This window comes from Barbus barbus (genome assembly GCF_936440315.1).
Source record: "Barbus barbus genome assembly, chromosome: 14".
NCBI classification, from domain to species: Eukaryota; Metazoa; Chordata; class Actinopteri; order Cypriniformes; family Cyprinidae; genus Barbus; species Barbus barbus.
Window position 1 is genome coordinate 15,748,407 of NC_136742.1, and position 14,292 is coordinate 15,762,698.

At 36.6% G+C, this 14,292-nt stretch overlaps 1 protein-coding gene across 5 annotated transcripts; it reads right to left on the minus strand.

Moving 5' to 3' along the window:
- Positions 1 to 134: 134 nt before the first annotated feature.
- On the minus strand, positions 135 to 13,928 carry LOC306880633 (DCN1-like protein 4; the record flags this gene model as incomplete). Of its 5 annotated transcripts, XM_079434279.1 has the most annotated exons (12): positions 135 to 2,979; positions 3,100 to 3,202; positions 4,036 to 4,140; positions 4,970 to 5,078; positions 5,180 to 5,271; positions 5,361 to 5,431; positions 6,216 to 6,304; positions 6,733 to 6,820; positions 7,172 to 7,211; positions 8,412 to 8,482; positions 8,600 to 8,655; positions 10,873 to 10,933. In XM_079434279.1, the coding sequence occupies 8 exons, from the start codon at positions 6,801 to 6,803 to the stop codon at positions 2,924 to 2,926; spliced, it is 696 nt and encodes a 231-aa protein (XP_079290405.1). In that variant the 3' UTR covers positions 135 to 2,923. The 5 variants fall into 5 exon arrangements, with proteins under 5 accessions (XP_079290405.1, XP_079290406.1, XP_079290404.1 ...); XM_079434280.1 differs by lacking the exons at positions 8,600 to 8,655; positions 10,873 to 10,933 and adding an exon at positions 13,804 to 13,928; XM_079434278.1 differs by lacking the exon at positions 8,600 to 8,655 and having other exon boundaries at positions 10,873 to 10,966.
- Positions 13,929 to 14,292: the final 364 nt, after the last annotated feature.

A 14,292-nucleotide genomic window follows, 5' to 3' on the forward strand; every position in this document is an offset into this window, starting at 1 on the left:
CATTAAATCTTAATGTTTTTGTTGAATACTAGCTTTCCAGCAAACAGGGGAAAAGTCTCAGCATGACTTCAGAACAGTTGTTAATCCAAGTCTTCCATCCCTTTATCTAAAACAGATTAAATGACTCCACGTTTCGTTAATAAACCCCTTTATATATATTGAATGTAGAGAGGTTACAGTGAAAACAAACACATATACACACACATCCATACATATATACAGTCAGATGAGAATGCTCAGCCCTCTGCATTACATACTCCCCCAACAAAAGCAACGGTCATAACACAGGGAACTTGTATCTGTTGAAATAATTTTAAAACCACTTTTCCCTCAGGCACAAACAGGTGCAGATGAATGGGATTATAACAAGTGTCTGTAGACGTTTTTCTAATGGATTCTGGTCAGCATGCACAGCATACATAGACTGTTGGCTTCTTAGATGCTGGGGGAATACTTGATAAATAATTTATGGTTAGAAACCTTTTCAGAAAGTAGAAAAAAAAAAAAATCCTAAAACAGAACAAAAATGTCTTGTAACCCTTTTTTGTTACCCTAAATAAGCTTTAATAAAGTTAATAATGATTTTGTCATACTCTGCCTCTGTATGACATTAACATAAAATTAGTATGTTTACATGAAATTGCAGATATACTGAAATGCTGCATTCACTCATGCACATGGTAGTTTAGCACTTGGTGGAGAAGGCAATGCAGAGTAGAACATCTCAACAGATGAGGTTACAAGTGTGTTTAAGCTTTAAATACAATCACACAATCATGTTTTTCATAAAGCGTTAAGACTGCATGACCGCGGATACCCAAATTAAGCACAAAAAAGTCCACTTCTACAAATACCTGTACAAAAAATAAGAGCAAAAAAATAATAAAAAAACCTCATTCATTCACAAAGACGGCTCTAATTGCAGAATGCATGCATGCATTTTTTTTCGTGTTCAGATGACAAGTTAGCTTCACGCCACAGCCATAGACAAAACTCAACAGTTTTACAAACATAACTAGAACGTTAAATAGTTGCTAGGTATTGGTCACTATGGGTTAAGGTGATCACATTTGACCACAAGATCTGTGGAAGAAGATGTGGCCAAAGGAGTGCCAGTATGGAAAGCCGTTTTGACTTTTATTACTTCTCAGGATATGAATTCTTGATATCAACAATTAAATTTTTACTAGTTAAAATGCTAATTCTTGATATCAGGAATTAGATTTCCACTAGTAAAAATGTTAATTCTTGATATCAATTAAATTTTCACTAGTTAAAATGCTAATTCTTGATATCAATAATTAAATTGTTGTTATCTGTAATTGTATTTTCACTAGTTAAATGTCATCATAGGCTGCCGTTGAAAATCAATTGTTGATATCAAGAATTCATTTCTTACTTAAATTCCAATTTCACATATCAGAAATACAATTCTTGTAAATCTAGTAAAAATGTCTATTCTTGATATCAACCATTTAATTGTCACTAGTGACAATGTTCATTTCTGATATCTGAAAATGTATTTCTGATATCAACAATTGGGAGGGTAATATCTCATATCAAAAATTTAATACTTGATATCAACAATTTAATTCTTGATATCAGAAATTAACATTGTTACTAGTAGAAATGTTATTCCTGATATCAAGAATTAGCATTTTAACTAGTACAAATTGAATTGGTGATATCAAGAATTAATATCATGTGAAGGAATAAAAGTCAAAACGGCTTGCCATAGTGCCAGTGTTTAGGGCAGGATACCTGTTTTTAATATTTTTGTGGCAATTCATCACAGAAATCAAAAGTGCACTTTTAACAGCTTTCTCTCGTTGTCTCTCCCTTAGATCCATGTCCTGTCATTTTAACCATGACATGCACAGTACAGTTGCATTGCTAAGGAATCAAATGATATAGTGAATGCATTCCACAGTCACTTTAACCTGCTCACACTCCTCTACAAGATGCCCATATCTTGCCATTGCTGTGCGAATACACAATGGTCATGCGAGCCAGGAAAAAGATACTGGGCTCTATGCTCATGATAAGTATAACCCACTGTTCTTAATGTTGTGAACAGTAAAGCTGTTCTTGTTGATCTCATAATCAAAATCAAGAATGTAAGTGGTGAAAGGGATACTGATATAACAACACCAATGGAAGTACTTACAGCAGAATGTCTTTGACACTCTTGCATGTGGTGCGCTTTATTAAATGGCATCCAAGTGCAGTGAGGCTGGTAAAAATAAAACTTATGGCAAAGGTCGCTGTGTATCTATGGTAACATGCCCTGACTGTCATCATCCTCCAACATGAAAACTGTAGTAAACAGTGTTTGGACCACATCAGCAGAGCGACACTGTAAGCTATTTCCATTTTGAACCTTAGTAATAAGTCACTGACCTTCAGTAAAAAGCCAAGCAGGTTCTTCTTTTTCCCTTTCAGGCCTAAATTACCTAAACTTCATACAGTATGGGAGTTTTTACCTACCCTGCCTTGTGGAGAATCCAAATTCATCCTCCTTATAAGAGCCTATTGAAACATTCACAGCAATATGAAACATCACAGTGGGGTGGGAAGGCGGCACCAAGACTGGCCGTGTGCTTACCCACAATGCATTGTGGGCTATGGGGGACATTAGGTGGAGTCGGTGAGGTGCTGTTTCTCCAACACACAACCACCAGTGACCCTCCTATGGCCCCGGCTAAAAGGGCGACATACAAACATGTGCATTGATAATTACATTCTATGCAAACACTCACACACTCAAGCCCTCAGCGCCATGGGCCACCATCAGTCCGTCCCTAACACTTCAGTTTTCTAGATGTTTGTTTCAAAACCGTTTCTGTCGTCATTGTCATGGTGATTGTTGGCGATTAGTTGGTCTATCTAGTTGGTGATGGTGGTAGGCATGGGGAAGCTGTCGCTACGACATCTCTCGGTCTTTATACCACTCCACAAACTCGTCCAAAAGCACTGGCCCTGAGGAAAGAGGAAAAATAAGACGAAAGACAAATCTGATGTACTTCCAGCTGTATTGTACAAAAGAATGATGGAGGTCTAAATTGAGAGGCATGTTTATGTGTGAGTGCTTGTACTCACAGGCCCCGTCCTCATCATAGTTACTGAGATCAAGGTTGATAGTCCTACTGAACTCTAGAACATTGCACCATTGATCTTTATTTATAACCTTATACTTAGATTGCTGTGGAAAAAAATGGGGAAAATTGTTAAAGATTTCAGACTTAATTATAAGACAATATGTACTGATGTGCATAAATCTGTATAAACTACCAGCCAAATATTTGTACTCACAAAAATTGCATAATTTTCATGCTCATATCACTGACTCAACTTCATGTCGTTCCAAACCTGTACGAGTTTCTTTCTTTTGTTGAACATAAAAGACGATATTTTGAAGAATTTTGAAGAGCCAAACAGCTGGTTGAGTAAATGACAATTTTCATTTTTGGGTGAACTATCCCTTAAAAGGATGAGTTGGAACAAAAAAGCAGTCAATGCTTTCAATACCATTTAAAAAGCATCCCATGATGCATGAAATTGGCTTAACATCAAATATATGCTCAAATATAAGAAACTATTTTTTAAAATTAGTCTTACATGTTATCTGTTTGAGGTTTATGTAGTTTCAAAGTTTGTATTATTCCATTGTCATTTTCATGACTTTAAAGTGATAATGAAGTGAAATGTCAACATTTACTGTGCCTTGTGTTGTTCTAAAACTGTATGACTTATTTGCTTTTTGGTGAAAGAAGTGTTCTGTTGTTGCTGTTGAAGAATGTTACCTACATTCTTCAAAATATCTTATTTTATGTTCTACAGAAGAAAAAGGTCATACTGTTTTGGAATGACATCAGGGTGAGTGAATGATGACAGAATTTTCATTTTTGAGCCAACTATGTCTTTAATAATAATAATGAGTAGTAATAATGGATGTGAAGTTGTGTTCAAACATTTGACTGATCTTGTAAAATAACTGAAGTGGCACTGATAGACTGTAAAGATTAAATTATTTACTTCTAGAAACTGGTTAAACACTGGAAACAATGGCCAGGTCTTCCCAAGCAGAAGTCCCAGCATGCACTTGGCAGTATTTAAGTCTAAACTCCTTTGATCCTTCTCCTACAAAGGGGTGGAAGCATATTAAAGTTAAACGAGTCTGAATACAAGTTCACACATCACAATAAAAATACTTAGCTGGCAATTTATGGTGGTGAGGTAACAATCTGTAAATGACCCATTATTGCCAAGGTACTTAAAACTAGGTTGCTTCGCTTTGGAATTTAGTGTACTCTGTACTCTATATTCTAAGCAGTCAGAACTTGAACATATTATAATATAACCACCTGAGGGCAGACACGATTATTGTCCCTGCACCTTGATAAGCAAAAATAGATATCAATGTCTTTAAAAATCACTAACTGCCATAATATGTTACTAGTGCACAAGAAAGGACAAAATGCTCTATTCAAGATGAGTCCAGACATGAACAATTCTGTTTCATCTAGACAGGATGAATGTCATGTTATCCATTCAAAGTTGCCACAAGCTATTTATTTGTACTCCTCCACTTTATTGGCCCTATCGAATGGCTCCAGTAAGAGCTTCACTCAGCAAAGGTCCAGTCGCTTTACAATTCATACCAAGGAAGTAAAAAAAAAAATCAACTATATGGACAAGAGATACTTCTGCTGAGCAGACAAAGAGGTGAAACAACCCAAAATAGCACCATCTCTCAGCAGTCTCAAGCCCTTGTCTACTGTAACTGAAGGACTGTGATGTGCCCAGCATGCACGCAGGGAAAAAAAACAAAGAAAGGTTCCAGATGCACAGCCACTGGCATAACCAAATATAGTGTTGAAGTATTAAAAGAAGACCAGAGCTTCTAAAGTGAATGGTGATTAATGTTCATCAATCATCTGTCCTAATGCATATACACTGTCACTCTTACCCTGGCAAAGTCGAAGGCATATCGGTAAATGAGCTTGAAACTGGTGACATCATTGAGGACAGACCTCAGGTAGTCTAGAGAGTTCCTGAGTTTTTCAGTAGAGTCACATCTGCGTATGAAAGAAGAAGAGGAAAAGTGAAGGTTGGGATAAGAATAAGTGAAGTAGCATGGTAGTAGATGCATTTAAGTTCCATGTTTGGCCAGACATACTGCAATGAACCCATTCCCTTGAGCCACTCCTGTAAAGTGAAGTAACCCATACTCTGGGCGTCAAGCTTCCAGGCCAATACCAGCATCACTACCTGCGTAGAAACATGCATTAAAATGTAAAACTACAGACGATTTATTTTTAGAATAAACTATGAAACTATGAGCTCAGTTTAGTTCTTACATTCTCTGGCTCCACTCCAATGTCTTCACAGAATTTCTCCATCCCCTCAGGTCCAACAACATCTTCGCACCCTATTTATACAACACATTCAGACACAATTTACTATTATATACAGAGGCCCCAAAACGTGTTTATACAATTAAGCCACAATTAAAAATGCATAAATGTCTTTGTATTACATTAAAAACATGGCATCTATTTTAAAGAACTGCAGAACAAGAATAATTAAATCAAAACATTTTTACAAAAATGCAAGTTTGTTAACTTAGGTTTCAAAATATGAAGCAATAGCTATACCGTTTAAAATAAAAACAAAAAGTCTCGGACACTTTCTAGTTGTCAAACTTCTGTGGAACATGTTCACATGTTGATGTGCCAGGGCACTTTGAACTTAACAGGAACTGACTTTATATATTCACAAAAAGAATGACTCTGAGACCAAATGGTTATAAATAATTGAAAAAGTGAAGTTAGTTCTAAGAAAAGCATATTTTTTTCAGATGCCACTTGGTTTGATATTTTTTATCTTCATATTTTGCATGCAATGCAATGCAATGAAATTCAGACATTTTTAAGTGCGACTTAAGTTTCCAAATACATGCTAGTATATACTTATACCATACATTTACATCTTAACTTCATTTGGAAAGTGTCTGAAGACACAAGGATGTAATTCTGAATCCAAAAAAAGCCTACATTTAGCTGACATTATGCACTGCCTTCTAGAAACTTACCAGATTCTGATGTGATTATACTCTTTTTAAGACCTTACTAATGAAATCAAAGAGATATACAATTGCAATAGTTCATAGTATTGTGACAAACCCAATATGACTTACAATTATGCCCACGTACCTGTGTATTCGTAGAACCATTCTAGACATCTCTTGCTAGAAAAAGCTTCCGCCTCCTGGATTTGCAATGTCTCCTGTTTTCTGTAAACACTGAAATGAATAGACAAGGACTGAGCGGAGGCTATTTAAATACACATTAACACACACTTGTATACACATTAAAGCACGAACGTGCTACATCTGATACAAACAAGAAGAGACACATGCTCTGAGGGCAGAAATCCACCCACACAAAGAGGTGGAAGGATGGTACAATTAACAGTTATGATAATTGCAACTTTCTTTTGACATTATTTTATTATAACAACATTCAATTCCTTTTGTTCATAAATACAGAATTTCTTAATTGACATGCTTTGACAGACAACTAGTTTATTTGTTAATCAAGAAGTCAGATAGATGGATAAGCGTGTATGTTTGAGTGAATTAAAGGAAAATTAACGGACTGATGGAATGGACAGAGCTGAAGGCCTGGAGATATGGATGGATGAATGGAAAGGTGAATGTTTTGAGCATACTTATCCTGCCGGCTCTTCTTAGCAGACAGGTCATCTCCAGCAGTGGGTCTCCTCTTTTTCCTGGGGGGCATGGCTCTGGAGCAGCAGGCTGGAAAAGAGAGACAAAGATTTTTTTTTTTTCCCCTTTTTCAGTCATTCCCAAGTTGGCCTGCATGTTTTCAGGACTGTTTGATGAATAGAATGTTCAAAAGAACAGAATTTATTTGATGCATAAATCTGATGATATTTACGATCCATTTAACGTATCCCTGCTAAATAAAAGCATTAAAATCTTACTGACTCCAACATTTTTTAATAGTTGTGTAGAAGAAAAAAAACTGATACATATGATGCATGTTTCCAGCATTAAGTACCATTTTTTTTTTAATTATGTTTGATATTAGTTGATAAGATTATGGAGGGATGGAGGAGCACGCCATGTCGGATTTGAGGTCACTACCTGTACCGTGAGTCTCTGGGCCGACGTCTTCTGTCAGGTTCTATGGTGAAAAAGAAACACCCACAATCACTCTCTCTCTCTCTCTCTCTTACTCAAACAACATTCTGCAGCAGAGTAGCAGCTATTAGCACCGCACCATAAAAAGAATAAAGTAATCATGAGTATTTGTGTGATGTAGGTGGCTGATCGTCATTTTTTCTTGTAACCTTTATAGATGCTGCCTGTGCTCTTCTCGGAGGACAGTTCTGGAAATAAGCTAATGTAGAACAAAATTCTGTGTGAATCAGGGTTATGAGGGTAGTTATTTAAGTAAATTACTTGATCAAAGGTTAATATGTAGTATGTAATAATGCCGTTGAGTGTCCCAACTCCACATATAGCCAAACATTGCTATCCCACAATGCTAATCTACCAAGACAAGCAACAACGGCCAGTACAGCACTGTCAGCTTTTGCATTAATCTCAATATAAGAACTACAACTGTCCTATAACCAAGGAATAGAGATTTATGGCCTGTTTTAATAATATTCACACAACAATGTCAGCTGTCATCACATCTGCTAAATTCTGCATGCAGTTTTATTATTTATATATATATATATATATATATATATATATATATATATATATATATATATATATATATATATATATATATATATGCATATAGTTTAACACATCTGCTATCCCTCGCCTGTTTGTTTAGGTTTTTTTTGTCAAAAACAATCATGATTATGCTAATTTATCAAATACAGATGTGTCTCAAAATCTGCATGAACTATCTATTCTAAACATAGTTCTAGAAAATTCTAAAGTTTTCTTTTAAAAGTCACGTTTGAGGACAGTTTGAAGGCTGACAAATCAGACAAATGTCCAAGTGCATTCAAATCGTAATCATAATCACAAACCTTTATTTGCTGAATTCAACTATAGCAAAGAATAAATTTAGCATTTCAGAGAGTTTGATCAGTCTTGATACACTGGTTCTTATACTTCAGTAAGGGCCTTAAAGCAAGCATGTTTTGAATAAAACTGAATACTTTGTTGATTTCAGGTTGGTTTATTGGCTTACCTGCCAGAATCACACTGAAACAAAAAAGTCAATTATCTAGTGATGAAAACGTGCACAAATCACACCTGTATAAATGCTCTTGGTTTAAACTATTTAAAGGCATGAATGTTAAATCTGCCAATAAAGCCGATGAGTATTTAAGTGCATGCAAACGGAGTCCATATTTACCAGCCTGTGCAGGGTGTGGTAGATCTTGTGGATACTGGCCAGTGTGGACAAATGAGAGTTCAGCTGGAAATCTGTGAGGGACATATAAAAATAAACATCTGTTACTCCTGGCAGTTATGTACAAGCATCTGGGCTGTACATGGGTTTCTGTTTGTTGCTTGTTGTGGTGTGTATATATATGTTCGCACCGTGTATACATTGAAATTATTGAGGACATAGGAAAGAAGCATCTGCTCCAGTCAGCCTGTAAAATGACAGGGAAACATGATAGGCCATGTGAGATTCTGAAGTGTTTCTAATAGGCTAATGCATACACTATGCATTTAACTGCTCTATGTGTCTTCATTACGAATACAGCCGGCTACCAACACTGTCATCCATAATCTTTATATTATCAAGTATGGTTTCATCAAGAAAGTAAATGCCAGTGTGGAGGCCATATTTCTCTAGCATGTTAATATCAGGTCCTAGCGAATTTGTGAAAAAAGATTTGGGATTAGATACATTTAAGAATATATATGCACAGAGAGCCAAGTACAGATTGAAACAGGCTTACAAAGATATACTTAAACACCAGTTGGACAAAAGGTACGCAGCAATATTCCATAATCTTGTAACCTAACACTTCAGAAGATGCATTAATTCACTGTATGTGATAATGTGATGCAACTGAATTTTTTCGTAGAAAGTCAGTAATGCCAATTCTCTTTCGTCATCAACTTACCTTTAGATCCAGAGTTTTTCATTCAGGGGTTTCTTCAAGATAATATAGCCGAAATATCAAAAATGATATTCAGATATGAATAGATGTGGGTTGTGAAAAGTCAATGGCATCTTTGTAAAGGTCCACTATACCTCAGTGTCTAAGAATTGTCCTCATGCAGTGCAATGGAAGTAAATATCATATTCTAAAGCATAAAGAAGCTCTATTTTGAAGTGCATGGATCTTATTTTTATGGCAAAGGTGGATCAGACACCATAGTAATCCCTTCTATACTGCTTATATTTGATGTAACTTTTATTTCATTAACTTTACTTGTTTTGACGCTTGTTTTCAAATAAAATGAATAATATATTAGGTATTTATTAGACTGTTTTTGATTTAGTCGAAGTGGAAAAAACTAATTACAATGCTCAAAGAATAAAACAATGTGCTGGCGCATGAAAACTAGGTTAGTATTATGAATTTTCAGAGGGATTAAAGACAAAGTAGCAATGTGAAAATGACATACGCATATGATTCATTTTGCACACATTATAAACTTCCACGTTGTCGTTTTTCAGATCTAGAAAATTACGTATCGGTGCAGGCCTTTCTGTACAAGCGCTGTGCGAGTAGACAAGCCCCTGAAACAACATTAAATTCAGAGTTGATGAACGAGATCCAGTTTAAACATAGTCCGGTATATAATCCAGGACCTTATTAAAGCAAACTCGACATAAAATGAGACTATTTGTGAGCGTGTGACACAGTTGTCAGGAATGCCAGTGAATATGAAATACCCCAAACATGTAAGAATCAGTATTACTCGAATTCACACCAACACATTTCAAACATTCACATCTATATAACCGACTGCAGTTAAAAATAGGATTTTCTGCCACATAGTTCGCATATAAGTGTATACACGCACAACTTGCAACGACTTTACAAAGTATCTGGAGTCTGTGGACTTCTGGGGAATGTAGTCTAATGACAAACAACGCCTGTGTTTGCCAATGAAATGGTTCGGCTGAATAAACCACATTTCCCAGAATTCCTCAAATCATAATTTCAATCGGTACTCTCCCCAACTGATGAATGCGACCCAAATGCTGCAAAAAAGATTTTCTATCTTTGATCAAAGACATTTCTTTCACAACGATATGCAGTTGATCTGTCAGATGGACGTACAGTAATGCGCCAGATCGTGTTTGCAAGCACTAATTTTTTACACAACTGCGTCACAATTTTCACCCCCTGTCATTTTTCCGCAGTTTTCTCGAAAAAACCGACCTGTTTAGCTCTTAAAAAAAACAATCTTTCACTTGCTCTTCGGTTGCTTTGCACTGCTCACTCGAGTTGTGAGGAGATGGATCCCTTATGGTTATTTGGGTATTAAAGGTAATTAGTGTACAAGTGTATTGTGTAAATAGGATCAGATACCTTGCTCGGATTGCTGTATATACTCAAGCAAAGCAGGCTAAAATGCAGCGTTATTCCTTGCAAGGTCGTTGTCGCTTGCAAGCGCCCTAGATATCGGAGTAAAAACACAAAGAGAGCAGCTCGCAAGCTCAGAGTCAATCTGATGATTTCTATGCTCGGGTAACGAACGGCTACTTTACTCACAAAATGCGTCAATACAGCGAATCATACATCTTAAAAGAAGTCACGGCGACTTGTCTGGGTGCAGCAAGTTCGCAATTGCCATCACAGGTCGACAGAATACGAATAGCAGTGAAAACGTACTATTGTACTTACTTGACGCATCTGAGTGCATTTTTATGAAACACACAACTGTATTTGTGCGAGTCTGCAGACCGGCCAGTAGGCGGGACATGTCAATATTATACATGCCCACAAATGATTTAGATGGACAACATTTTCAGCAACCACGCCCACTTTTGCCTATGATTGGTCGAGAGGAGTGTCAAATACATTGCGCAAGTAACACTGCGTACCTCCCGCCTCTAAACCAACGTGATTGGTTGAAACGGTCCTATAGCTCCTCCTCTCGACGCCCATGATTGGCTGAGAAGTATGTCTACACCCATCAAGTACGATAGTTTCCTCGTGCACAGCAGAAAGCCAGCCCACGATGACACGCTATTGGCTCAGCTGTGCACCAACACAGAGCCCACTTGGGTTAACAAAACAATGGTGAGAGAATACAGTGAAAAACATTACTGAACGAGGTTGCTTTTGCTTGTTTCTGCGCTTCTGTCATCCAAACATTTCTATGAAAAGTTGCAAAAGTCAATGAAAAACATCACAATGAGCAGGAACCCTATAGGAACCACAACTATGTTAGCCATTGTGATTAAAGGGGTTGTTCACACCCAAAGATCACCATCATCTGTCCCTAATGTTGTTTAGAACCAGTATTTATCTGTTGGCCATTTATCAGTGATCCAGTCACCATTTACTTTCAATGTATTCACTGGCAATATACTATAAAGACAAATGGTGAATCATTGTGTATGCTATATGAAAGGGTATTTCGTAACCCAGTCTTTAATCTACACAAAATCTTTATACTGTGCTTGCTGTTACAATATTTATTTTGTGTGGTAGCTATGCTTCTCAAGTCAGTTCTTTCCTCAAACCATTATTTATCCTACATTTACTAGTGTTCAACCGGCATCAGTTATGCTGTTTGGAATGTAATGAAGATGTTAAACATCTATTTTCTCTGAATAACATTTTTCATTTTCACACTTTCACATATAATACTTTCCTTAACAAGTACAAGGAACCCATCAAAGTTGTTGAATTCTTTGTCAAAAAGTAAAAAACTTTAGTTGATTTATATTTTAACTAGAGGCCTGAAGGACAGTCTCTGACCTATGCACACTGAGTGTCAGGTTCTGGGCTGTTGTGAAGTTAACCACTGGCAAATAAGCTTCTGAGCAAATATGGCATTATTTTAGCCTACTTTAAGAGTTACTATACTATTACATACATTTTGGGTTCCTAATAAAAATATATAAAGTGTAAATTCCCCAAACAGGGATGCATGTTTATCTCGTGTAAAGCCATTTGTCTCTTGGCACCCCTAGCACCGGTAGCTCTTACAGAGAGAACCTTTCTGTAAACAGCTCTTAAAAGAAACTTTTTTTCTTAGTGTAAAACATTTTAATAATATGAAGAACCTTTTCCACTATAAAGAATCTTTTGTGCAGTGTGCTGTTGTTTCCACGGATGTTAAAAGGCTCTTAATGGAACCATAGACCTTAGGGTAGATGCCATGTTAAATTTTACAATGTGCTGTAGAGGGCTTAGATCACATGTAATTTTCACAACTTTTAAAAACCGTTTTGCCTACTGAAAATCTATCGGAAAGACGTTTCATCAGCCGAACAATCAGTATGTTTTTAAGCAATCCATTGAACCCTCTGACATCCACAAACAGCAATTCCAGCCTTGTGTTCATTCCTGTCAGAAATTATATAATGTGCTATATTGACTAAGCTCTATATATTCCAACAAAAAAACAAACTATGGTTTTGTGGTACATTTATATGTCAGTATTTACGTTTTGTCAAAGTTCTCTCTGCTGATGATCTGAAAGAAACAGAAAGGACTCAAGCTGACCAGCATCTGGGAAGCTGGTGGAAGCTATTTTCCTTGATTAGCTGGTTACTGAAACGTTTGAAAGCCCTGTACAAGTCAGGAAAAAGGACAAAATATTAGGACCCCGTAATTAGGGGTTAATCATTCAAACCGCACTCTATCCTGTTGATGGAAGTGGGAACCAGAGCACCGTGAGGATGTAGTGCAGTTAGGTTGATTATAGAGTTTTTTTGAATTTATGTGGTGAGGTTAGAAGAGTCATACCAGCACTCTATGTTGATTGCTAGTACGTTTCTCTTGCCTCATCCATTCTCTTACTTTTTGTTTTCTACACTGTGTTAGGTTAAACACGGCGAAGTAAGACGACATGTCTGTAAGCAGTTTGATATATAAATAGTTTTAACATACCATAAAAGAAAGAAAACTTTTAGTTGGCCTTTATACAGTGTTAACTATCATCATAGTGAGCCTATTCTGACTGCAGTAACTTCTCATTTTGTTTGGGTTGCTCGTGATTCAAGCAGCAGCTTAGTAGGCCTACATCATATGACCACTAGGTGTCGCCATATAATTCATTGATAGGACTTGTGTGTAGGAGCAAGTTTGATTTGTGCGATATTATATTTATTTAAAACTATGTATCTTAAAGCTCTTACAAATATGGTATATAACCCCAGTTCAGTTATTTCGCATTGGAAAATAGGGTCTCGAGAAGGGTAAATGGTGTGGGGTCTATTCGCGCAAAGACCAAATACAACTTTAGAAATTAAACATAATTTCTAGTTGATCTAAAATCAAATTTGCTATATAGATCAGTATTCTCCGTGAGAGCAGAGCCCATAGCTCGTGGCCAGTGCTGTTTCGGACCGGAGTGAACCTCTTAATGATATAAATGAGAATAGTCCCAGCGCAGGGGAAACATTTTACTCTATCGCTTTGTTTTAAGCAACAGGGGCATCCCGGGGCTCTAAAGTCGCAGGGTAGGATGGGGTAGTGACGCTGGGTGTAACTAAAAAGGTGCCATTGTCCGGTGAGGTCCGGTCGGGGAGTTACGGAACGGTCATCTCATATCGCATAATCTTATTAACTGATTATCTCCTGAACTGCAACTTTCTTTACCATCCTATTCAGCGCCGATCCCGCCAAGCAGCCAAATTCACTGGTTAGGGTCAGGTGTGGGGTAGGTTTAGGGGTTAGCATTCTTCTTCTTCTTCTTCTTCTTTTTCTTTTTCTTCTTCTTCTTCGTCTTCTTCTGTTTTATGACGGGTAGCACCAACATTAACCTTAATGGCATTATCGCCTCCTACTGTATTGGAGTGCGAACTAGAGTTTACCCATTTCATAATAATTAAAAAAATAATAAAATCCTTCAAAATAAACAAATAAACCCGATTATTTATAAATTATTTAAATGAAACCCCTCTAAATTCTCTTAATGAGCTTTGTTCTCTTGAGATAAAGAAATAAACTCTAATCCATAAGTAAATATATATTTTAAGATTTATTTCATCCAATCCCACCTTCCTAAATCCATTCTTCATTGTTTCTCGTTCATTAGTATGCTTTTGATAAACACAAATAACATGTTCTACTGATTCCTCTATTCCA